The sequence below is a fragment of the Syngnathus typhle genome, linkage group LG2, assembly GCF_033458585.1.
Source record: "Syngnathus typhle isolate RoL2023-S1 ecotype Sweden linkage group LG2, RoL_Styp_1.0, whole genome shotgun sequence".
Classification (NCBI taxonomy): domain Eukaryota; kingdom Metazoa; phylum Chordata; class Actinopteri; order Syngnathiformes; family Syngnathidae; genus Syngnathus; species Syngnathus typhle.
In genome coordinates this window covers 10,497,441-10,519,316 of record NC_083739.1, presented here as the reverse complement: position 1 = coordinate 10,519,316, position 21,876 = coordinate 10,497,441, and the positions used below count along the sequence as shown (strand labels likewise).

General features: G+C 43.6%; 3 protein-coding genes across 4 annotated transcripts; 2 read left to right on the top strand and 1 right to left on the bottom strand.

The window, feature by feature from the left end:
* The first annotated feature begins 100 nt into the window (after nucleotides 1-100).
* LOC133150506 (protein NDRG3-like) lies at nucleotides 101-7,785 on the top strand. Its single transcript, XM_061273080.1, has 16 exons — nucleotides 101-762; nucleotides 1,481-1,549; nucleotides 1,629-1,661; nucleotides 3,495-3,600; nucleotides 3,668-3,788; nucleotides 3,877-3,939; nucleotides 4,294-4,354; nucleotides 4,439-4,525; nucleotides 4,590-4,646; nucleotides 4,723-4,826; nucleotides 4,986-5,051; nucleotides 5,126-5,177; nucleotides 5,266-5,313; nucleotides 5,469-5,504; nucleotides 5,601-5,652; nucleotides 6,037-7,785. The coding sequence occupies exons 2-16, from the start codon at nucleotides 1,493-1,495 to the stop codon at nucleotides 6,168-6,170; spliced, it is 1,077 nt and encodes a 358-aa protein (XP_061129064.1). The 5' UTR covers nucleotides 101-762; nucleotides 1,481-1,492; the 3' UTR covers nucleotides 6,171-7,785.
* Nucleotides 7,786-7,843: 58 nt separating this feature from the next.
* rfc2 (replication factor C (activator 1) 2) lies at nucleotides 7,844-10,521 on the bottom strand. The gene is made up of 6 exons (XM_061273081.1): nucleotides 9,764-10,521; nucleotides 9,426-9,531; nucleotides 9,266-9,367; nucleotides 8,813-9,071; nucleotides 8,215-8,475; nucleotides 7,844-8,064 (listed from the first exon to the last, which is right to left on the bottom strand). Exons 1-6 carry the CDS (start codon nucleotides 9,993-9,995, stop codon nucleotides 7,954-7,956), a joined length of 1,071 nt encoding a protein of 356 aa, XP_061129065.1. The 5' UTR covers nucleotides 9,996-10,521; the 3' UTR covers nucleotides 7,844-7,953.
* A 339-nt stretch (nucleotides 10,522-10,860) lies between these two features.
* usp11 (ubiquitin specific peptidase 11) lies at nucleotides 10,861-21,838 on the top strand. Of its 2 annotated transcripts, XM_061273048.1 has the most exons (21): nucleotides 10,861-11,126; nucleotides 12,523-12,629; nucleotides 12,956-13,086; nucleotides 13,220-13,337; nucleotides 14,141-14,286; nucleotides 14,831-14,892; nucleotides 15,123-15,222; nucleotides 15,315-15,488; nucleotides 15,549-15,707; nucleotides 15,969-16,193; nucleotides 17,259-17,342; nucleotides 17,493-17,587; nucleotides 17,666-17,848; nucleotides 17,935-18,038; nucleotides 18,167-18,640; nucleotides 18,733-18,803; nucleotides 19,388-19,500; nucleotides 19,578-19,727; nucleotides 20,444-20,559; nucleotides 20,664-20,752; nucleotides 20,870-21,838. In XM_061273048.1, the coding sequence occupies exons 1-21, from the start codon at nucleotides 11,017-11,019 to the stop codon at nucleotides 21,071-21,073; spliced, it is 3,015 nt and encodes a 1,004-aa protein (XP_061129032.1). In that variant the 5' UTR covers nucleotides 10,861-11,016; the 3' UTR covers nucleotides 21,074-21,838. The 2 variants fall into 2 exon arrangements, with proteins under 2 accessions (XP_061129032.1, XP_061129033.1); XM_061273049.1 differs by lacking the exons at nucleotides 20,444-20,559; nucleotides 20,664-20,752; nucleotides 20,870-21,838 and adding an exon at nucleotides 20,059-20,437.
* Nucleotides 21,839-21,876: the final 38 nt, after the last annotated feature.

Genomic DNA, 21,876 nt, shown 5'->3' with positions numbered 1-21,876 from the left:
TTGCTTCAATGATCTTTTGTGGCACCTCAATCTACCCTACAAGACAAAATTGTATTTTCTATTTTTATTGTGGGCGGCTCGGTGGCGCACTTGGGTAGCACGTCCGCCTCACAGTTAGGAGGGTGCGGGTTCGATTCCACCTCCGGCCCTCCCTGTGTGGAGTTTGCATGTTCTCCCCGGGCCCGCGTGGGTTTTCTCCGGGCACCCCGGTTTCCTCCCACATCCCAAAAACATGCTTGGTAGGCCGATTGAACACTCCAAATTGTCCCTAGGTGTGAGTGCGAGTGCAAATGGTTGTTTGTCTCTGTGTGCCCTGCGATTGGCTGGCAACCGGTTCAGGGTGTCCCCCGCCTACTGCCCGATGACGGCTGGGATAGGCTCCAGCACGCCCGCGACCCCAGTGGGGACTAAGCGGTACAGACAATGGATGGATGGATGGATTTTTATTGTGTGTATCCGTGTAACCTGGTAAAAATCAATTTGGCCAAAAAAAGAACCCCCAAAACTCTGTAGCGCCCCCTGGAAGTTAGCTGTGTCACCAGTTTGACCAGTCAGCTGTTGTTTGTTCCCTAAGCCCCGCCCCTCCGCCCCCACCATTTCCTGGCTGGCAACCTGCCTGAGTATCACTTGTACACTTTGCTCATCTTCGAAGCAGAGGAGACCAACAACAACCTCACTTACGCTCCGAACGGATCTCTGGTTATAACCCGCTTTGGCGTTCGTTTCTCCTGGCGCACGTTAAACTCGACCACGCAATTTACGGTGAGTTAAAATCAGGACAAAGTAGATTCTTCATTGAGTTGCCACGGACGGATAATTAGCTTCAAGCTAACTAGTCGTGAGCTTTGTGTGTGTGTGCGTATCTTGAGAGATAAAGAGAAAGAATTGGAACGGTTCCCATAGCAACGGTTGCTATGCAACGGCTGTCTGACCAGAGCTAAGGTTAGCATCTGACTTGACTGCTGACGTGAGTTCAGACAGACGAGCACAAACACAAATGATTATGTAACTTGGAAATCGACTGTTGATTACTAGTCTTGGAAGCTATTTAATCATTTGTTCAGCAAGCGATGATGTGACGTCACATGTTCTAGCTAAACCCATGGAAACCACTGCAATGTCCAGCAATTGGAATCAATTTTTGCACTAAAATACAATATCTGCGTTTAAACGCTTAGGAAAAAAACTAAATGATTTCTTTCCAAATAAATTTTGCTCTTGTCTATTCACCCTGTATTTGGATTTTCTTAATTTCTGCTGATAGTAAACAAGATTGAAAGTGTTTTTAAACTAAGTGTTTTTCCACCCGTCATTACTTGCATGAACGTCCACACATATAATAGACATGTTTTTTTATTTCCCACAAATGGTGTCATTTGGAAAAATATCCTTTCTCCGATCCTAGGAATAGAAACATTTTGAATGCTCAGCAATTTTAGACCATATGGCTCGGCTGGTCCTTATGTCTGTTATCCAACAGATTGTTGGCACGATGGAGGAACTTCACGACGTCCAGCTAACAGAGATCAAACCCCTGCTGACGACACAGGTGAGCAAAGACTCAGTTCTGGTTGGATTTCCACATTCACTGTTTCTGATTCATCAAATGTTTTTGTCTCTTTCTGCAGAATGGCAGAAACCTACAGGACTTCAACTGTCAGGTGATGTGTTGTTCAAAGATCACCATAATGTGATCAGTTGGCCAAGTGATGGGGTTTGGCAGGTTTCCATTAAGTTGCCATAGGATGTTAAGATTTTCAAAATATTGATGTCAATGTAATGGAAATGATCATGTCCAAGCATAAGTGCAAATACTTTGCTTTGTCCTAAACAGATATCCATGCAAAATAGTAAAAAGTGTGACATTTCAACAGATTTAATTGGAAGTAGAACAAATGGTTTATTGATTTTTTTCTTTCATCAAAAAGCAAATTAAGTCTTATTCTACTACATCAATTATATTAGTTTACAATGATTAAATTATACACTGTTTATATTTAATGTATAAATTAATAAAAAAGAAAAAATATAGAAATCACTATGAATAATGACTTTTAGAGGAAAAACCCCAAAAGGAATGTGATAAATATTACATTCATGGCTACACAAAATCCAGAGAGGAAAATACCCCGAGAGTCTGCGAGAGCAGGGGTGCAAGATGACTCATTGCCTGACAACAGGAATGGCAATGATGACGAAAAGGAACATCAGCATGGAAACGACATCAGCAGTTCAAGACCTCTAAATAAGTAGGGTTACAACCCTGTTCGATCCAGACGTGAGTAAGTAGCTCAATAACAAAAACGTCAAAGGCCTTCCGATCAAACATAAGACCCCGCTTCCCGGTAAGATCAAGTTGAAGAGCCGTGTTAGTGGGAATCTCTGAATGTCATGAAAAGCAGCCCGGGCAGAACAGCAACGCGATTATCGTACCAAGATGTTACCTGAGAAACTGAGTGCAGAGGGTTCGTTGCTATGACTGCAACCTGGATCTCGAAGAAGGTGAAAGGACGAGCTGTGGGATGTGAATCAAGAGGAAAAAGACTTGTGAGTTAACTGCTGAAGGCAAAAAGCAGAAGCCATTGAGCCCCAAATCACTTAGGATGACGTGTGCCCTGCGGATGACCCCAATGATTTTTTCACACCTCTCCGACACAAGACATCAAGCAAGATGCTGTGCCGACTGTTGGGGAGAATCTATATTCTCACGTTGCGCATAATTAAGTTCTAATCACATTTGTAAAATACAGCAGAACAGATCGGCAGCGCACGAGTGGAAATAGCAGCTGACTGTTGTGTGGGAGTCACCTCCAAAAAAAGACCAGATAAGCTTTCCACGTACAGCCAACAAGAGGCTTGGTCCTTCCTTTATGCTACGCTGGGAGCTGCACCACATCTTGTTTTCTGACTACTTGGTATCCATCTTGCTATCTTGCTGCGTGGTTCCAGTCAAACAGCCTATTTGATCATATCCACATATTATTTTCCCAATCAGGCTTTATTACGGTTCTTAATAATGGAGATGTTTTTTCACAAACAAGTCAGTCAATTTTTTTAATGATATAAGAAAGGAATTCATTTATTCACTCGTTTATTTATTTATTTGTTTATTTATTTATTTATTTATTCATTATTTATTTATTTATTTATTTATTTATTTATTTATTTATTTATTTATTATTAAATGGCCATATTACGATAGGGTGAAATTCATTTTAAATGGAACGGAAATATTTTTAATTTTTATTTTATTTTTTCCAAAATATAAGATTTTGTTTCAAATTGGTTTAATTGAAAAGGAATGGTTTTCCTAATAATGGAGAAAAAAGATTCCTAAAATACTTTTTAGGCAGATAAAAGACTGACTTGGTTGTTTATTTTCATACTTGATGGGTGGTCAGGCATTCCAGACAGACTACTATGCAGCATTTTTCATAATATGTCCTCTAGGTTTGGCTGATCAATGTGTGTAAACACTTGCATTTGTTGTCCAGGAGTACGATGTGGAAACCGCTCACTGTGCATTGCATGTGACCATGAGAGGCGTCGCTAAGGGCAACCGGCCCACCATCCTCACCTACCATGATGTCGGACTCAACCGTGAGTCAAACATGTACAATAAGTGGCAAATTGGACGAGTCGTCACTAACGTGAAGTGTGTTTGTAGATAAGTCGTGCTTTAATAGCCTCTTCAACTACGAGGACATGCAGGAAGTGACTCAGCACTTCTCCGTTTTGCATGTGGATGCACCAGGCCAACAGGAGAACGCACCCACCTTCCCCAATGGGTAACACACCTACACACATTTGTGTTGTTTTGGGGGAACCGAATTGAATTCAACCGGACTTGACTGTTGTTTTTATTTGTGTATTCAGGTACCAGTATCCATCTATGGACGAACTGGCTGCCATGTTGCCGTCGGTTCTCACACAACTTCAGTAAGTCAGTCCACTCTTCACACACGTGCACATCCATCCGCAAAAAGGTGAAAATCTTACTTTACATTCCCATTTGTCATCTGTTCCTAAATTTCTTTGGATTATGTCGTTTTGTTGCAGTTAGTTTTTTAAAATATTTTAGCCGATTTCATTTTATTACACAGATTCTAATTGAGGTGATTTCTTTACTGAACAGGTTTGAAGAGTGTTTGTCTCTTAATAAATCAAATCACCAATTTAAAAATGCTTTTAATGTTTACTTAGCTCATCCCTGTCTGATCTCAACATCTGTTTGATCAGCTACCTTTTCTTGGCACTGTATATTTCATGTCACACACATGTGTATATGCTCAGGATCAAAAGCGTGATTGGTATTGGAGTCGGCGCTGGAGCTTACGTCCTCACCAAACTGGCTGTGAGCGAATCCATCGTTGGGTCGATTCTCATTTGGGACAAAAGTATTGGCACACCCACTTATTGACCTTGATTCTTCTTCCAGTTGAATGAGCCCAGTCTGGTGGAGGGTTTAGTTCTGATCAATATCGATCCCTGCGCCAAGGGCTGGATGGACTGGGCCGTAGCCAAGGTATGACCTTCACGCATGTGTATGTTTTGACACTCAAAACCATCTATTGTTTTGCTTCTTGTAGGTGAGCGGCTGGACCAGCAACCTGGTGGATATCATCATGGCACACCACTTCAGCACCGTGAGCACACACACACACACACACACGCAGCTCAGTCAAGGTTTTCCATGCTTCATTAACATGTTTTGTTCGGAAGGATGAGTTAACAGAGAACAAAGAGCTCATCCAGACTTATAGGCTGCACATCTCTCAGGACATTGCGCTGGACAACTTGGCATTATTTTACTGCAGCTATGACAGGTAATTTGTCATGGGTCTTTTCAGGTTTACTTTTTTCAATCACTTAAATTCTGAATTGAAAAAATGTGCCCGAAATGTGCTGGAAGAAAAGTAGCTTTTGCCCTGCAAGATAACAGGACTGTTCAATGAGTATGCGTGCGTGTCTGTGTTTGTTCGTAGCCGGACAGAATTGCAGATAGAGCGTCCCGTGCCTGGTTTAAACGATGAGACAGTCAACACACTCAGGTACTGAAAGTCTGGATTTCTTTTTCTCGTGTTTGTTATTTTCTGACACACATGTGCTTTTCTGTGTGTGTCAGGTGCCATGCCCTGCTGGTAGTTGGAGATACTTCACCGGCTGTCGATGCCGTGGTCAGTTTCTTGGAAGGCGCCATGATCACCAATCAATGTTTCTGTTTATATTGTCGTGAACTGGCCTTGTCCACTTTTCCCCAAACAGGTGGAGTGTAATTCCAGACTGAACCCAACCAAGACCACACTACTCAAGGTACCTGACATTTAATTGAAGAGTTTCTATGATGTACTAGTTGTTTTATTATCAAGGTATGTTTCCTGGACTAACTTAAAACATGTTGTGCCTAGTTGCCAACCTCGAAATGTCACGTGTACTCTATGTGGTGTAATTCTCAGTCTTTCCTCTAGATGGCAGACTGTGGCGGACTTCCACAAGTGATGCAGGTTAGCGGTTCATTTCATCCTTGATATGACCGAACAATTTGTTTGTATTTTTCGTAGGACATTTAGTGAATGTGTTCTTTTTTTTTCCTCCCTCAGCCAGGAAAACTGTCAGAGGCCTTCAAGTATTTTGTGCAGGGAATGGGCTATAGTGAGTAAACATGTTTGTTTCTTACTTCCCATTAAGCAGGGCCTAATTTGTCTCGTCTTTCTATATGTTTGATTGTCGTACTGATCAGCCAATCGTCTTCCAGAATTTGTGTGTGCCTGCCTGGTGTTTCCGACTCTGCTTGCCCTTGCATGTGGGCAAGAAGAGTCAAAATCAACAATGCACTTTGAGTGTATTCATTGAAAACCAGGAGGACAATAAAACACAAAAATAGAAAACGACAACACTCGTAAGGAGCTGTTGTCGGCCACAACTCACGCTCAGACTTTCACACACCAACTCACCGGCCAAGCAGACTCCAGCTCCTAATGTCACTCACTTGGCCACTTGGTCATTATTGACCTCAACTTGTTTGTGCCCCTCTAGTGCCCACAGCCGGCATGACCCGCTTGGTTCGCTCCAGGACTCACTCGGCTTCCAGCGTGGGCTCTGGCGATGGCGTTCGGACTCGCGCTTCCACCAACACGCTCCCCGAGGGTGGTGCGCCTCCCAGCCCCTAACCCCGAAGGGGTCCAAACAGCTCTCTCCTCTTCTCTCCAGCGCCGACTTCTTACCTCCCACCGAGAAGCAGCTGTGCAGTTTAGCCGTCGTTGTCGTTCGCATCCCTCTCCCATTAGCCGAGCGGATTCTCCCAATGAGGCGGAGGAAAAGGCGATCTTGACTCGCTCCCTCCCTCCAGCCCTGCAGTCGCCGTGGTGATGCTGTAGATGGCGTTCACGTGAGGTGTTGTTTTTTTATTGAATGGCAGCTTGTTCCTTCGAGCTTCAGTTTGATGGTGTTTCAGTTGTTATTTTTTATTGTAGCGCTGTGAATCCCTTGTTGAATTGTTGATTTTAATCATTGTTCTTGAAACGTACAAGTTCTCGTATGAGGGCCTCAACATGCCCCAAAAGTTTGTTTTTTGCAGGAAAGGGACATGTCTTGATGAAATGTAATTACTTTATTGAGCTGAGGCACATAATCTACATCAGAAAAGAACTCACAAAATCCACAAAACTGAAATGTCACAAAAAAGTACATATACAGAAATAATGATAATAATTTACTCAGAAATTTGATTTTCTATGAATGGTAACAGGTGACTAAGAGGTAACTTGTACCTTCTGCTTTCTAGTGAAAGAAAATTGGGTTGTTACCTGTGACTATTGATAAACAAATTCATCTTTTGTGAAGAAGTCAATTATGGGTCAATTTTTAAAAATTGTATAATTTGATGAGTTCTCACTGCACACGAGTATGCCTTCTCAGCACATCGCTTGGAAATCACTGTTCATTGTTGTCCCAAACACAGGAAAGTTAAAAGAAAAAAAAAAAAAAGATTTTGTTTTAAAGGAACCACTATGGGCAACATTCAGAACTCCTTCCAAGTGCCTCAATTGAAAGCACGTAGTCCCCATCAGACAGGCGACCCAAATCTGCCATTTGTTGTCATGCGTTTGTTGATCATGACTGAGTGCAAGGGCCTGTTCATTGCACTGCTTGCAGCTTGAATTCATTTTATTGCCAGTGTGTTGTTTGGATTCCTACAAACATTTGCCCAAAGCCTTTATGCGACTTACCTTTTTTTCAATAACCTTATTTGCTGTTCTGTGAGGTGATGCTAGCATGGCTAAAAACATTGTACATTGCAAGCCGCTTTATTTATTTTTCTCCCCTCCTTTTGAAATGTTCAGGTCTTTTCTGCCGAGGCAATCAAGCATGCTGCATGTGGACTTTTTGGCATGAAAATGGTCCAGTGGGTGCCGTCTTGTGAGTAGTTCAGCCATTGATTTAAAGATTTGGGCATATGTGGGTCGCAAGTTCATGCACAAGAGATGGTTGACAGATTGTCCGTGAATACTTTGTGTTGGTTAATGTAGTTTACAAGTTTTTCCCCCAACCTCCAATTAGCCAATCTAAAAAATGTTTTCTTTGTAAGAAGTAGAATTAATAGTTTACCACAGCAAACATGTTTTAAAAGATGTTTTGGTGCGATGCTCCCTACTTGTGGAACATGCGGGAAGTTTCCAAAGATTTTGTTTACCTGTAGTTGTGTGTAAATGTTTGTTACAATGATTGGTACTCAAGTATTTGAGTGAAATGTTGGGACTTGACTAATAAAGGTTGACGTGAAGAGCAATTCGTGCCGCTTCTGCCTCAAAACAGCCAGCAGGGAAATTAACAAAACATTGACTTATTGGCGTAGAAGGTGAGTTTTATTTCTTGAAAGCTACAAAACAATATACACGGTACGAAACTCAAATGATTGGATTACAGGTGGTCTGCTGGTTGTCCTCAGCTCCGCTAGCTGGCAGCAGGGGGCGCCGTCTTACTGCAAAGACGAGCCACCAGTCCCGCCAGCTGCAGCAGTGAGTTGACCCCCTCAATAATACGCATGTGTGTGAACCCAATCTCCTGCAAGCACACACCAAACAAGTCAGCATTTTTCAGATGACAAACTTTTGTGTGTTAATGCATCATCATTTTGGGTTTTTATGGTGAAGTTATCAACCACCGATTTCTTTGTTACAAATCAAGAGAAGACAGTCAAAGACGGCGCCTCACCTTAATGAACTCCAGTTTGAGGTACTCAGCCATCTGGTAGGTCTTGCACACTCTGAAGATGTTGCCTATGATGTCTTCCGGCGAGTAGCCAAGCGCCCACAGCTGCTCCACCACCTTGTACGCCTCGTCCACATTTCCATCCACGCAGTGCCCCAGCATGCCTTTCACGAGCAGTGGGTGCGGCTCGTCGCACACTTTGAAAACGTTCTCACTGTTGATGTAGCCAAATCCCGAGTGGGTGGACTGCAAATTGTTCAGCGCCTAGCGATGCACAAACGGGAGGGACGTGGGAAGAACGGATTTTTCTTTACAAAAAAAGTGTAGGTAGCAAAGTTAAAAATGTGTTTTATTTTGAATTTTAGTTCAATTTATGTTAAGTAAATGAAAACGTTTCAAAACAATATCCCGGTAATGCAATTTCTGTTAAGAAAATGAAAACATTTCAGAAAAATATTCTGGTAACGCATGTGCATCCTTTACAAAGTGTTAGTTTCAGCCAACAGGTGAGGCAAATATGATCAGAATAGGACCACCTCTGCCACAATTTGAGGCAAGAAAAACCTTGTGGCAAGAAGCATGTCAGTGCAGGAGTACTCACCTGCCGCATGTCCCCCTGCGCAGTAAAGATGATTGCCTCCAGGCCGTCGTCACAGACGGATAGTCGCTCCTTCGCTACAACGTCTTGCAGCCGCGCCAGGATCTGGCCGTCGGTCAGTTTGGAGTAGCGTAGAATGGCACAGCGTGACTGGATAGGTTCGATGATCTTGTCAGAGGCGTTGCAGGCCAGGGCGAAACGTGTTGTCTTAGAGTAGATCTCCATGATCCTCCTCAATGCCTGCTGAGCGCCGTCTGTCATACTGGAGGTTGAGAGGATATCAAAGTTGGGAACAGACAAAAAAGCAGTTTCTCATTGTTTTTTTTAAATATTTATTAGCAGCCTCTTTGTACATGCATGCTAAAAATGTGCCAATCAGCAAGAAGGTGTCATTTGTACTTGCCCTTTCTAATTGGAAAGGTAAAGACATCGTCACCCTCCAGCCACTCGTCTCACCTGTCAGCTTCATCCAGGATGATAATCTTGTGTCGTCCTTTAGGTAGCGTCACCTTCTGCTGGGCGAACATTTTAATCTTGTTCCTCACCACGTCGATGCCCCTGCACGCACCAAAGCGTCACAACCATAATGTCAAAATACAAACAAACAAATCCTCACCTTTCATTTGAGGCATTGAGCTCCAGCACAGCATCTTTCATGGAGGCGCCAAGCAGCGCTCGGGATAAACACAGGATGCTGGTTGTCTTTCCAGTTCCGGGGGGACCTGAATCAGGAGAAGAATGAGCCTTTGTCTGGTTTTCTATTTAGTCACAATTTTAGTATTTTAAAGTAACTTCTGTAACATGTAATATCTTCTGTTCAGCTGACACTGAACCCATTCAAACTACAGCAGTAGAGAAGGCTAATATCATTATCCTATTTACATCCACAAATGACAAAATGGCTTGTTTGTAGATAGGAAAGTGAGCATTAAGCTTTAGAGGCTACATACTGACCTGCGATGATGATATTCGGGACATTTCCCTCCCGGGCGAACACCTCCAGACGGCTTACCGTATCCTCGTTGCCTACGATCTCGTTCAGCTTCACCGGCCTATACTTTTCCACCCAGGGCAGCTCGTAGGACACGGAGCTCGTGCTGCTTCCCTCCCCAGCCTCCGCGTCCGGCTTGTGTGCGACTTCTGCGGGTCTCTCTTTGCACGGTCCCTCCGCCATAGCCGCGTCCATGATGGCCTCTCTTGAAAACAACTTATTTTGTTCCCGCTACGGAAACGTTCAGTAAGATGCATTCCCATTGGTTGAGGTGGTAGCTGCGAGTGCGCCAAAAGTTTCGCGATATTTGGATCGGAACACGCCGCCACCGACCGGCCGCTGTTGTTTACTTTTTATGTAGTATTATTGTACTTGTGAGACTACTACGTACCCCAGCTATAATTAATTAAGTATTTAACACTAAAATGACAAGAAGAAACGCAGACTACAAAGTGGGGCAGTTAGGTGTCTTCCGTAGCGTCTGCCATGCCGAGTTATCCCTGTGAAAATGTGATTTGGTGAGCAAGGCATTTTGTACTTCATAACAATAATAATGATAGCCACTCCAAACACCAAGTTTGGCACCCAATGACTAGGTAGCAAAGCTTTTGGCAAACCCAACCTTAACGGTATAATCTTGGAGCCATTAAATTGCAAATGTCGCGCTTCTTAAATTGTTATCCTTTTATTATTTCAATTATCAGAGTAGTCAATCAAAATGAAACGTTGCAAATCTCGCGATAGTGAAGTTTTGTAAACTTGTGCCTTTACTAGTCTCGCGATGCATTAATCAAAACATAAGACGTCACCAATCCGAACGAGCACGTCGGTGTGACGCAGCCAAATGAGAGACTTTAATACAAGTCACCTAGTTTACGAGAACGTGTTAAACGTGCCGCCGCTACTAAAGATAACATAATTGATGATCATCAAGGTTCGCACATCACACGATTTACGCACAATATATTCGCTTTTGCGTCTTGCGAATGTGTAGGTCGCGCGGACTGTTTCGAGAAAAGTAGAGCAAATGTTTTGAGTGATAGGAAAGGTCCGAGCGGCAAACCAGGAAGTCGTCATCCTCCCTCTGCAGGCCACTTCCTATTTCCGCAAACAAGTCCGCGCAGCCCTCCGCAGTCGATGGCTTCAACAAGGCGGCTTTTCCAAGTGTCCACTTTTGCCTTCATCTCTCGTCATTAATGTCTCACTGACCGTTGTCATGGCGGCCAACAGCCGCTGCTCCGCGGCCGAGCCTCCGGATTTGGAGACGCAGCGGCGGGAGGTCGAGTATCTGCTCCGGGACTGCGAGCTTCGCGCCGGGGACAGTTGGTAAGAATCATCCGCGCAAGCTAACCAAGTCCATTTACGCCTCCTAACAGTTGACCTTTATCCCTTGCTACTTTTAAGCGGCTTCTGATAATTATATTTTTTGTTCGTTTGTCGGGGGCATTGAGAGGCCAGGTTTAACAGGCTCGCTTCTGATTGACCGTTAGCGTAGGTTGCTAATGTTAGCATGTGTGGAGCGCCCCACTCTTCTTGGTCAGGTTGACTTGTGTTGCTTGTTCTCTCCCATCTCTCTGTCACCTTTTATTGTGGTCTATTAAAGTTTTAGGATCAATTACAAACGTCGCCGCCAAATATTAAAGACAACTTTCAAATAGGTGATACAGTTACAAGTTTAGCCTAGTCGTGGAATCATCTGTGAATATTTGTTTGTTTGTGAAACGTAACCTCGGCTCCTTGGTGTGGAAAATCGTAATTTTCTGTAATTCGTGTAATTAACCATGATGCCGCTAGCAGTTGGTTCTCCCCATGGTCGGGTGCGTGTCAATGAGCGGTGTCGACAAAAATGCAGCCGGTTCAAGAGGCGGCTGTCTGTGACACTTGATCAGTTATCGTTCAGTTAGCTAGCAAGACAGTGCTCAAGGTAGAAACAGAAGTGACAAATAATAATAAAAACAGAAGTTGAAGGCAGCCAAAGAAAGCACACGCATTTGCTCATTCAGCACTTTATTTACATTTCATGGGAGATGGAATCATGACTCATGAACACTTCCAAATACCGTTCAGTGTTTGCACAACTACCTTCACTGATCCTTCAGGCATCTGCTAGAAAAAAAAATGCCAAGAAAGCAGTATTAATGGTGTAAAGATTTGGAATGATTTATCAGGTTCATGTTTATTTTTCACAAAAGATGACCTTTGAAACAGGTGTCATCTATTTGTATCCACTGCAAAGGTGATTTTATTTGGTTTTGAAACGTATATAATAATTCTTCATCTTTATAGTTTAACCTGCAAAATAATTCTTCAATTTATTTAAAAGTGTTTAGTGACATGGCCACGACAGTACAATACAGTTTGTTGGGAACTTGTTGAAGTTGAATCTGTGTGCGACTGTGACTAGAAGGAAATAGCTGTTTTCACTCTCTAAGGTTTACTACGTCTTTCCGGGAATGAGGAACACAGACAAATTAGTGTGAGTCGTTTGAAAAGATCACCTCGACGTTGTACGTGTGCTCCTTTTCATTTGATGCTTAGAACAATAGATGCAAATTATACGCTAAATAAGACTGATTTACAGCATATTCTTGAGTAGGTATATTTATTTTTGTTGAACGGAGAGCCAGTTCATCTGACTTTTTTATAGCCCCCGTTTTTTGGGGGCCACTTAAATCGATGGAGCTATGAATTTGACATTATTTCCACTTTGTGTGCCTCTTAGGTTCATGGTGGACCAGCGTTGGTACGAACAGTGGAAGGAGTTGGTGGAAAGCGGAGATCAGAACTCCTCCTGTCCTGGTCAGATTGACAACACTGAGCTGTTTGAGGGTCAGTGAACTTACCCTGTGGACCACGTGTCTTCCAGTGGCGTGGGCAACAAAACAGATTTGTTTGCAATCTTGTTTCATCTGCTAATATTTTCATATTAATGCCTTCTTTAATTCAAAATTATTTCGTGTTCTACTATTCCAATTTGACGACTATGAGCATAAAATGATGTGTTCTCATATTGTTAGTTTATTAGATTATTTTTACAGTATTTCCAATTTTATGAACTAAAAAATACTTTAATAATATAAAATATTTTTTTCCTACGAGATGCTGACTAACTTAAAAGTCGATCCAAGAATTTTAACCAGAATTTCTCACCACAGAGGTGTGTTCAAACCACCTTAAAGAACGTCTGGTAGAGAACGAGGACTTTGTGTTGGTGCCGGCTGCGGCGTGGCACAAGCTTCTGTCCTGGTATGGGATGGTGGACCAGCAGCCGCCACTGGAACGCAAGGTGAGTGTATATTCTCTTTCATTTCCACATTCTATAACTTTAATAAATTCATGTAACCTGTGACTAGGCCGTAAAATAAAAACTTTGATGTCCGATTTTAGTCATGCCTTTTGTGTTCTCTTGTGCGCTTCAGGTGGTGGACCTGCCCAGCACACTCAAAGTGGAAGTTTACCCAGTGGAGATCTTCCTCTGTCTCCATGGTAACATGGAGAATGTCACTACGGCACAGTTTAGCCGCACGGACAGCATACGTAAGTTGCGTTGTGTTTGAAGCAGGCACTGCTGTGTTTTGAAACAACATCGACTTACAATAAAAGAAATAGACATTTGCGTTGCAACGGTAAAGATAAAAAAAAAAAAAAAAAGTGTGTGTGATGTTAATTACGCTGCAAATTAAAGTGCTATAAAAATGAACACATTTAATGCTGAGCTTCGAGGCAAAATTTGCCCATTGCGTGACTTGTTCGCTGCAGTGGCATGTCACTTCCTTCCTGCGCTGCTAATCGGGAGCAAATGCGTCACTCAGCATCTCCCCGATCCTCTCGCATTTCATTTTGTAACACTTAACCTCATGTATCCTCTATTCCTGTCAGTCCATATTCTTTAATAGTGGTCTGGTCTAAAAAATATCCATAATGTCTACTTAATAATGTCTTCCTTCACATGGTTGGTAAGCATCGCCCACCAGAGAGCAGTGAGGAGGTTGTAATGTCCTAGAATTCAAAATCTTCATTTGGGGGTCTTATCGAATAGAATAGATCTTTATTTGTCATTATCACATGTACAATGAAATTTAAAAAGTGCCAACCGATCCGCGCATGAGATAAAAAATAAATAGAATAAAAAAGATTTTTAAAAAAATACAAGCTAAAACCCACAGAAGAACATATCGGATACAAATGAGCTGGCCCTTCTGCTCTGTTTTAAAATTGTGCCTTGTGAGTACAAAACGTTGTTCATCCCTGCTTTATTTGCTCATTAGCTTTACTTCACACACACTGACAGTTTGTGGTACTTTTTATTTTTAAACGTGTACACATGTGCGTGTGTGAAGATTCAATCCAGATGGCCATGTGTCGGGCCTTCTCACTGCTGCCGACGTGCGAGTGTCGCCTGTGGATGAAAAGTTCCGAAAACAACTGTGAACGCCTCAGGAACGTCCACATGAGTGTCCTGGATGCCTGCCTGAGCTCAGGCATGGTGAGTACACACTCACACACTCTGACACACCAGCTTGTATTGTATAAATATGGTATCTACGTATTCTCATTACATTCCTTGGAATATTCTGACTTTTTATCCCTCTGAAAACAGACTTTCTTAACAATTATAAGTGTGACTCTTACCATAGTAATAATAATTGATTCACCTAAAATAATGACTCTGGGGTGGCACGGTGGAGCACGTTTGGCTCACAGGTGCAGGGTTCGATTCCTCTTGTTTCATCATTGAACAAACCTTGTAGTTCATTGTGCAGGAATGTTGTCGCTCACTCGTGATCTACTAAAACATCTCATCTGGTAAGCTAGAGAAACAATCACCATCATGCCTCAAACCTCCGGTAGGTTGAGAAACATTCAGAATGCGTCATTAAAACCTAGTTTTTATAAAATCCAACTGTCCTTGACAACTTGCAAGTTATATTACAAAACATATGAACAGTAAATTATGAATTCTCACAGACCCTAAAACTCTTTGGAATCTGACCTTTAAGTATAAAAATATTCGTGTGTTTGTGTTCCAGACAGTGATTATGGAGACAAGGAATGCTGACGGCACTTGGCCGAGCACCAGACCTTTAATTCTGTAAGCAACTTTATTTTGCTTTTGTTTTCTTTTTTTCTTTTTTAATAAGATGCGCGAAGTCTGAGATTTGGTACGTCTCTTTTAATACTATAATATAGTCATGGCCCTCAGGATTATTTTCCCATATAAGCACCAGCTACTGTTTATGACATTAAACAGATCCCACAATTTAAATGAGCAGTCTTGTGGAGCTTCTATATCACCACCAAGCCTCATGATTGTTTTTTTAGGAGGAACTCTGTGGAGGAGCAAGACTCGTATCGAGGTCAGCCTGGCGTCTGCGGCCTCACAAACCTCGGCAACACCTGCTTCATGAACTCTGCTCTGCAGGTCTCACATGTGCTACACGCACACACACGCGCGCACACACACAAACTTACACATAATTCCTCTGTTGCTGACTCTTTTTGCCTGCCTTGCAGTGTCTAAGCAACACTCCCCCGCTGACTGAGTACTTCCTGCAAAGCATCTACCTGGAGGAGCTCAACTTCTCCAACCCGCTGGGCATGAAGGGGGAGATCGCCGAGGCATACGCAGATGTCATCAAGCAGATGTGGTCGGGCCACCACTATTCGGTGGTACCGCGCGTCTTCAAGGTACAACCATGCCACCAAACAGCGACAACATGACTCCTGAGGCTCGTTGTGTTTGCGCAGACGAAGGTGGGCCACTTTGCGTCTCAGTTCCTGGGCTACCAGCAACATGACAGTCAGGAGCTCCTCTCCTTCCTGCTGGACGGCTTGCATGAAGACCTGAACCGGGTCAAGAATAAAGAATATATTGAGCTGCGAGACGCCGAAGGACGTCCGGACCAGGTCACCCTCATTCTCTCATGTCGAGTATTAAGTAAATTTTCAATTGTGCTTGCTAACACTGGACTAGTGTCTAGCCTCAGCGGTCACATTCACACTTATGGACAATATAGAGTCCTCAATTAACGTAACATGCATGGTTTTGGAACACAGGAAGATACAAAGAACAGAGCGAAGATTCAAATGTAGAAAGTGCATACCACTCCTCGAGACTGACAAAGTTAACATTTTTGATCCATCTTATGTGTGTGTCAACTCAAGCAGGAAGTGGCTGAGGAGGCGTGGCGGAACCACAAACGACGCAACGACTCAGTAATAGTCGACACCTTCCACGGCCTCTTCAAGTCCACGCTCATCTGTCCTCAGTGCCACAAGGTGTCTGTAACTTTTGACCCATTCTGCTACCTGAGCATTCCACTTCCTGTCAGCAAGGAGCGTGTCATGGAGGTCTTCTTCATCTCGCTCGATCCGTATGCCAAACCCATGCAGGTCAGCCTCTGCCTAATACTTTTTTTAAATTTGTCATCTTAACTTATTCCTAGTAAATAATTAAGTTTTTATTATATTATAATCGATATGACTTGTGAGTAGACATACTAAAAGCCTGGTTGAAGTCTGCCATTTTGGTTTAATTTTTTTTCGTTTGTGGCAGTTGGCAGCAATTTTGTAATGCTCATTATCACCACCTACAGGACTGGAGTTTAACAACAAAACATGGTCTTTCAATCATATGAGTCAGACATTTGCTAAGGTCATAATGTTGTTTGTGGGTGTAAGACTGTAGGTAGGGGTGTAAATCGCGGGTTTTGTCACGATACGATATATTGATATAAAGAACTACGATACGATATTTGCCGATATCTTAAAGCCTGCTGCGATTCATTCACGATATATCGCGATATAGTGCTCTACGATCGATTTTCTTTTTTTAATAAAAAATATAGGACAATATCCTGATTTATAACAATTCATACGCAAAATCAACAAGGTACTGCAAACTCTTTATTTAGGAAATGACAAGAGTATTGTAGTATACAAATTGCTTACTTTAACACTGAACTTTGATGTCGTGTTTTTTCTTTAAATGTGCGGCGAGATTTGTGCTCCCTGAATATTTGATCACCGCATGGCAGGATTTACAAACTGCACGTGTCTTGTCCGTTGAGCCATCTTTTCTTTGGAATCCAAAGTGCTTCCAAAGAATGACTTGAAGCCTAAAGGGGAGCCAATTTCCTCGTCTTTTTGGACACGAGCCATAGCACCAGCCCAGGATCCGCGTACTAGTTGTCGACTCCCCTTTCATGTGCAGCAACGCCGCGCACTGCTCCCGGAAAGAGGAAGCAAGCAACAATGAACTGGATTTCAAAATAAAGTCGCGTCTAATGTCCGAGGTCAAACACGGCGATATAAATCGATGTTTACCTTTAGCATCGATGCTAAATCGTAGAGCATTATATCGATTAATCGATGTGTATCGATGTATCGTTACACCCCTAACTGTAGGCCATAATGTTTTGACGCTTCTCCTGTCTGCGTGCTTGTGCATGTGCGCAGCATCGCGTTCTAGTTCCCAAGGCGGGGAAAGTGTTGGACCTCTGCTTGGCTCTCTCAGAAATGACCCAAGTTCCAGAAACTCAGGTGAATATAAACTTAATCATTGAGAGTTCCATCAAAGAAAACGTTTTTAAGACAACTTTAATATTTTTCTCCTTGAATTTCATTTTATAGTATGCAGCAAACTGGGCCAATGAAAATGAGACCAGTTCTTAGGGTGTGTTTGTGTTTCAGATGGTGGTTGCTGACGTGTTCAAACATCGCTTTTACAAAATCTACACACCAGATGAATCTCTGAGCTGCATCCTGGACCGAGACGACATTTTTGTGTACAGATACCTCTTTGATCACTCCCTATGTAAGGCCTTTTCCGGCGTCATGTGAATCAATTGTTTTTGTGCGCGTAGGTACGAGTGCAGTGCACAAAGTGACCAGCAGGTGCTGCTGGCGCTCTACCTGAGGGAGCGCGCCCACTACAGAGAGTACGGCTCTGTCAGCACCACGCTCTTCGGACATCCGCTGCTGCTTAGTGTGCCGCGCAGCAGCTGCAGCCCAGAAGCGCTCTACCAAATTTTTCTGCAAAGACTGGCGTGCGTAGCGCTCAGCACAGCCATTCACAAACTTCTCACCAGCCTTGCTGCAATTGTTGCTTTACCGTTTGCGTGTGTGTGTATAGACGCTACGTGCGAGCGCCCAACCCCTCCGGGGAGCTGGAAGAGGATGACGACGACGACGATGAAGAGGAGCTGTATAAAAGTCAGACCAATGGCATCAGTGACGGTAACAAACTGACCGCAGACCCGCTTTAATACTTTATCTGTGTATAATCTTTGGCCAACCTCGCTGACAAGTAATTAGTGGAGGAAGGATTTATGACATCTCTGTTGTATGTCCAATTGCCCGCATAGATGACGAGCAGGACGACGCGGAGCCGACGTGTTCCTCGCAGTCGGAGGCGTGCTATGCTGACGGGCCGGCAAATAGTCGGCACCAGGACCCCATCGCTCCATCAGAGGTCCACATTCGCCCGCCACCTCCTGAGGAGGGCGACGTCCACAGCATGTGCACCGGCGCCCCCAAGCCCCTCTGCAGCGGCGACGCCGGTCCAAGCGACGGGCACGTCCACGCCCGCGGCGAGGAGAGCCGGGCTGACGTGGATGAGGAGGGGAATGATGAGGCGGAGAATGAGGAGGAGCCGCCGCAAAGTGATGCCATCGCGGAAGATGACGGCAAGCAGGAGGAGGCGTGTTCTCCCAGCTCGCCAGTCAACGAACGAGCGGCCAAGACAAGGACGTGTCGCAGGAAGAAACGTCTGTTCGACATCCAGGCAGTCAATTGCAATGGCCTCGAGCGGGAGACTGGCCCCAACCTGACCCTCAGTTGTGAGTTTAGTGTGCGCACGCACGCATGCACATCAATTTGTCATTCCGACACGCACAGATTATTTTTGATATGTGTGTTGATGCGTGAGCAGCCCAGCCGTACGTGGCTCTGGACTGGGATGCCGAAATCAAGAAAAGATTCTACAATGAAAACGAGGCGGAGGTCAGTGTGTGATTGTGTCAAATAAAAGAGTTCAAAATAGCAACTTATTGACTGTAAAATATTACAGATCAAACGTATGTAAATGTTTTGACCAAAATTTATAACAGGAAATATAATAATTGTTGGTTTTGTTCTTCAAGACAGGTCAAAGTATTACATTTTAGTCAATTTAACGAGGGAAGAAAGGGAATTTTAAAAACTCCACTTTATAGTTTGAAACGTTTTCCTCTATAAGAAAAAAAATAGCCCTTTATTGTTAAAAAAGAAAAGTGTTTATACCTGGACTTTTTGTCATGCAGAGATGTCATATTTATGCGACAAAGCATCAGTGGCAAATCAGAGCTTTTACGTCAAGCCAAGGGAGGACTAGTTGGGATCTGTTTTTATTGTCTACCTGAACGGTCTCCCTGTTTCCAAAATGTGCTTTTTGAAGTGATACAATATAACTGATTGACAATGATGTTGCTGACAACTGCACTCGTGGTGTCTGAGACCTGAGCTCACTGGCAAGTTAAAGCTGACCCGCCTTGCACTGTTCTGCCGTCTGATTGTCCACTCTACTCTTTCCTGTGGTCGTGCTGCAGAAGTACGTGAAGCACAGCAGCATGGACGTTCCTCTGCAGCAGACCACCGTCCAGCTGCAGGAGTGCATCCAGCTCTTTACTACTGTGGAAACACTGGAGGAGGAGAACCCATGGTAGGCGCGCACACACACACACACACACACACACACTCAGAAAAACACGCACATACTTACTGTGTGTGTGTTCACAGGTACTGCCCCGTGTGTAAGAAGCACCAACTGGCAACAAAGAAACTGGATCTGTGGTCTTTGCCAGAGGTCCTCATCATCCATCTCAAGCGGTTCTCTTACACTAAGTTCACCAGAGAGAAGCTGGACACCATTGTGGACTTTCCCCTCAGGTACACAAACACACGCATAAATTAGCAAGAAATGAGCAGCTTAGGTGCCGTTTCTCACGCCTGTCTGTTTTCACGATGCGTTTCGAGAAGTTTTTTGTTTGCTGAATTCTTCATCGCTTGTTATAAATTCAATTATGCAGTGGGGCAAAAAAGTATTTAGTCAGCCACCAATTGTGCAAGTTCTCCCACTTACAAGATGAGAGGGCTGTAATTGTCATCATAGATGCACGTCAACCATCACATTGTCTGGTTTTTAAAGAATTTATTTTCAAATTAGGATGGAAAATAAGTATTTGGTCAATAATGGCTTCATTCTGGGGCTCCACGCAAGATCTCACCCCATGGGGACAAAATGATCACAAGAACGGTGAACAAAAATCCCAGAACCACACAGGGGGACCTCATGATGGACCTGCAGAGAGCTGGCACCACATGTCCAGGCCTGTTTGAAGTTTGACATTCCATATGACATTCTCCCAGTCCTCTTCTGGATCATCGAAATGCTCTCCAGCAAACTTCAGACAAGCCTGGACATGTACTGGCCTAAGCAGGGGGACACGTCTGACACTGCCGGATTTGCGTCCCTGGCGAGTGTTACTGATGGTCTCTGTCTGAAGTTTGCTTGAGAGCATTTGGAGGATCCAGATGTGAAAATGTCCCCCTAACAAAGGTTGGCATGGTCATGCAAATTAAGGACACAAACTTTTATGTTGTAGGAATTTGGACTTCTCCGGTTGTCTCCTGAGGAAAAAGTTGTCCAATGGGGAGCCGCCGAGCCGCTACGACCTCATTGCTGTGTCCAACCATTATGGGGGACTCCGAGATGGACACTGTACGTGTTTTGCGTGCACCCAGCCCCCCCACCACTTATAACGCTTGACCTACCATCTAGAAACGTCTGTTAATTTTTATGTGTGTGTATTTGTGCGTGCGTAGACACCAGCTATGCATGTAACAAGGACAATGGTCAGTGGTACTACTTTGATGACAGCAAAGTGACGTATGCCACAGAGGAGCAGATCATGGTAAGTCATTGCGGATATTTTTGGGGGGATGGGAAGATTTTTTATTTAAAATGGCTTGTATCCAAGACTTTGAAAAGGAAGTCCGTAATGGAATGTGATGTGTTTTGCGTGCGGCAGACCAACGCCGCCTACGTGCTCTTCTACCACCGCCAAGACAAGATGAGGAAACCTTGTGTGGCCGCACCCTCCCCGAGCTCGGCCATTTGCACGACATCCTCAACAAGCACGGCCTCGTCCATGCAGCCCCCCGAGGCGGACGTGTCTGCAGTAACGCCGTCATGCGCCTCCGCCTTTGCCGAGCTCACCATGGAGACGGACTGAACGTCAGATGAGTTCAGTGGGTAAATTCTGCTGTAATGTTTTTGTTTTTTAAATCCCAGCAACAGTCGCATGTCTCACGATATGTAATTGAACACTTTGATCTGACTTTTATTGGCCAAAACAACCATGATTTTATTAGACGGTGGAAATCTATGAATTCAGACACTAATTTAATAGATGAAGAAAATCTATGGATTAAGAAACACTAATCGGATTGGCTGATGATCATGGAACTCTGAATTCAGAGATGCTGTATTCTGATTAGATAAAGAAAAAAACTACGAGTTCAGATGCTAACTTGGTCGGACCAAGAGAACATGTATGAATTCAAACTAATTTGCTTGGATGATGAGAATCGATGATTCCTAACAGCCACAGTTTTTGTTCCTCAGTTCAGGTTTTCTTCACCAAGACTTGAACCCCCCAAAATGACTTCAGAGACTTATTTAACTGGAGCAGGAGTAGGCAACTCCTGTCCTTAATATTTCCTTTGCCAAGTTTGTACATGATGACTTTGGGCTTTTTTTTTTTTGTACATTTTGCTTGAGCTATTTATTGTGCGTCATGGGACCTGGTGAGGCCATAGAGGCGCTTCTTTATTTCCTCCAAAACATTTGCTTGACAGCAGTGACGCTGTACAGTATTTTTCTAACAGAGCTTCTTTATATGGAAACTGGTCAGGCTTTCACTGGTCTTCCTGTTTTGTCAAATATGCAAAGATTTTTTTTAAGAATTTTGAAATAAAAGGACACTTATGTCACCGCCGCCACCTTTTCTACTGCATTATCAACATCCCGGTAAAA

Excerpts from the sequence above, each read along its gene's own strand:
- LOC133150506 (XM_061273080.1), top strand. The coding sequence starts at position 1,493 with ATGGAGGAACTTCACGACGTCCAGCTAACAGAGATCAAACCCCTGCTG. Across the intron at positions 1,550-1,628 it reads AACCCCTGCTGACGACACAG|AATGGCAGAAACCTACAGGA; the intron begins GTGAGCAAAGAC and ends CTCTTTCTGCAG. Across the intron at positions 5,314-5,468 it reads CCAAGACCACACTACTCAAG|ATGGCAGACTGTGGCGGACT; the intron begins GTACCTGACATT and ends TCTTTCCTCTAG.
- rfc2 (XM_061273081.1), bottom strand. The coding sequence starts at position 9,995 with ATGGACGCGGCTATGGCGGAGGGACCGTGCAAAGAGAGACCCGCAGAA. Across the intron at positions 9,368-9,425 it reads CTCAATGCCTCAAATGAAAG|GGGCATCGACGTGGTGAGGA; the intron begins GTGAGGATTTGT and ends TGGTGCGTGCAG. Across the intron at positions 8,065-8,214 it reads TCAAACTGGAGTTCATTAAG|GAGATTGGGTTCACACACAT; the intron begins GTGAGGCGCCGT and ends GTGTGCTTGCAG.
- usp11 (XM_061273048.1), top strand. The coding sequence starts at position 11,017 with ATGGCGGCCAACAGCCGCTGCTCCGCGGCCGAGCCTCCGGATTTGGAG. Across the intron at positions 13,338-14,140 it reads TAGCCGCACGGACAGCATAC|ATTCAATCCAGATGGCCATG; the intron begins GTAAGTTGCGTT and ends GCGTGTGTGAAG. Across the intron at positions 19,501-19,577 it reads CTGGAGGAGGAGAACCCATG|GTACTGCCCCGTGTGTAAGA; the intron begins GTAGGCGCGCAC and ends GTGTGTTCACAG.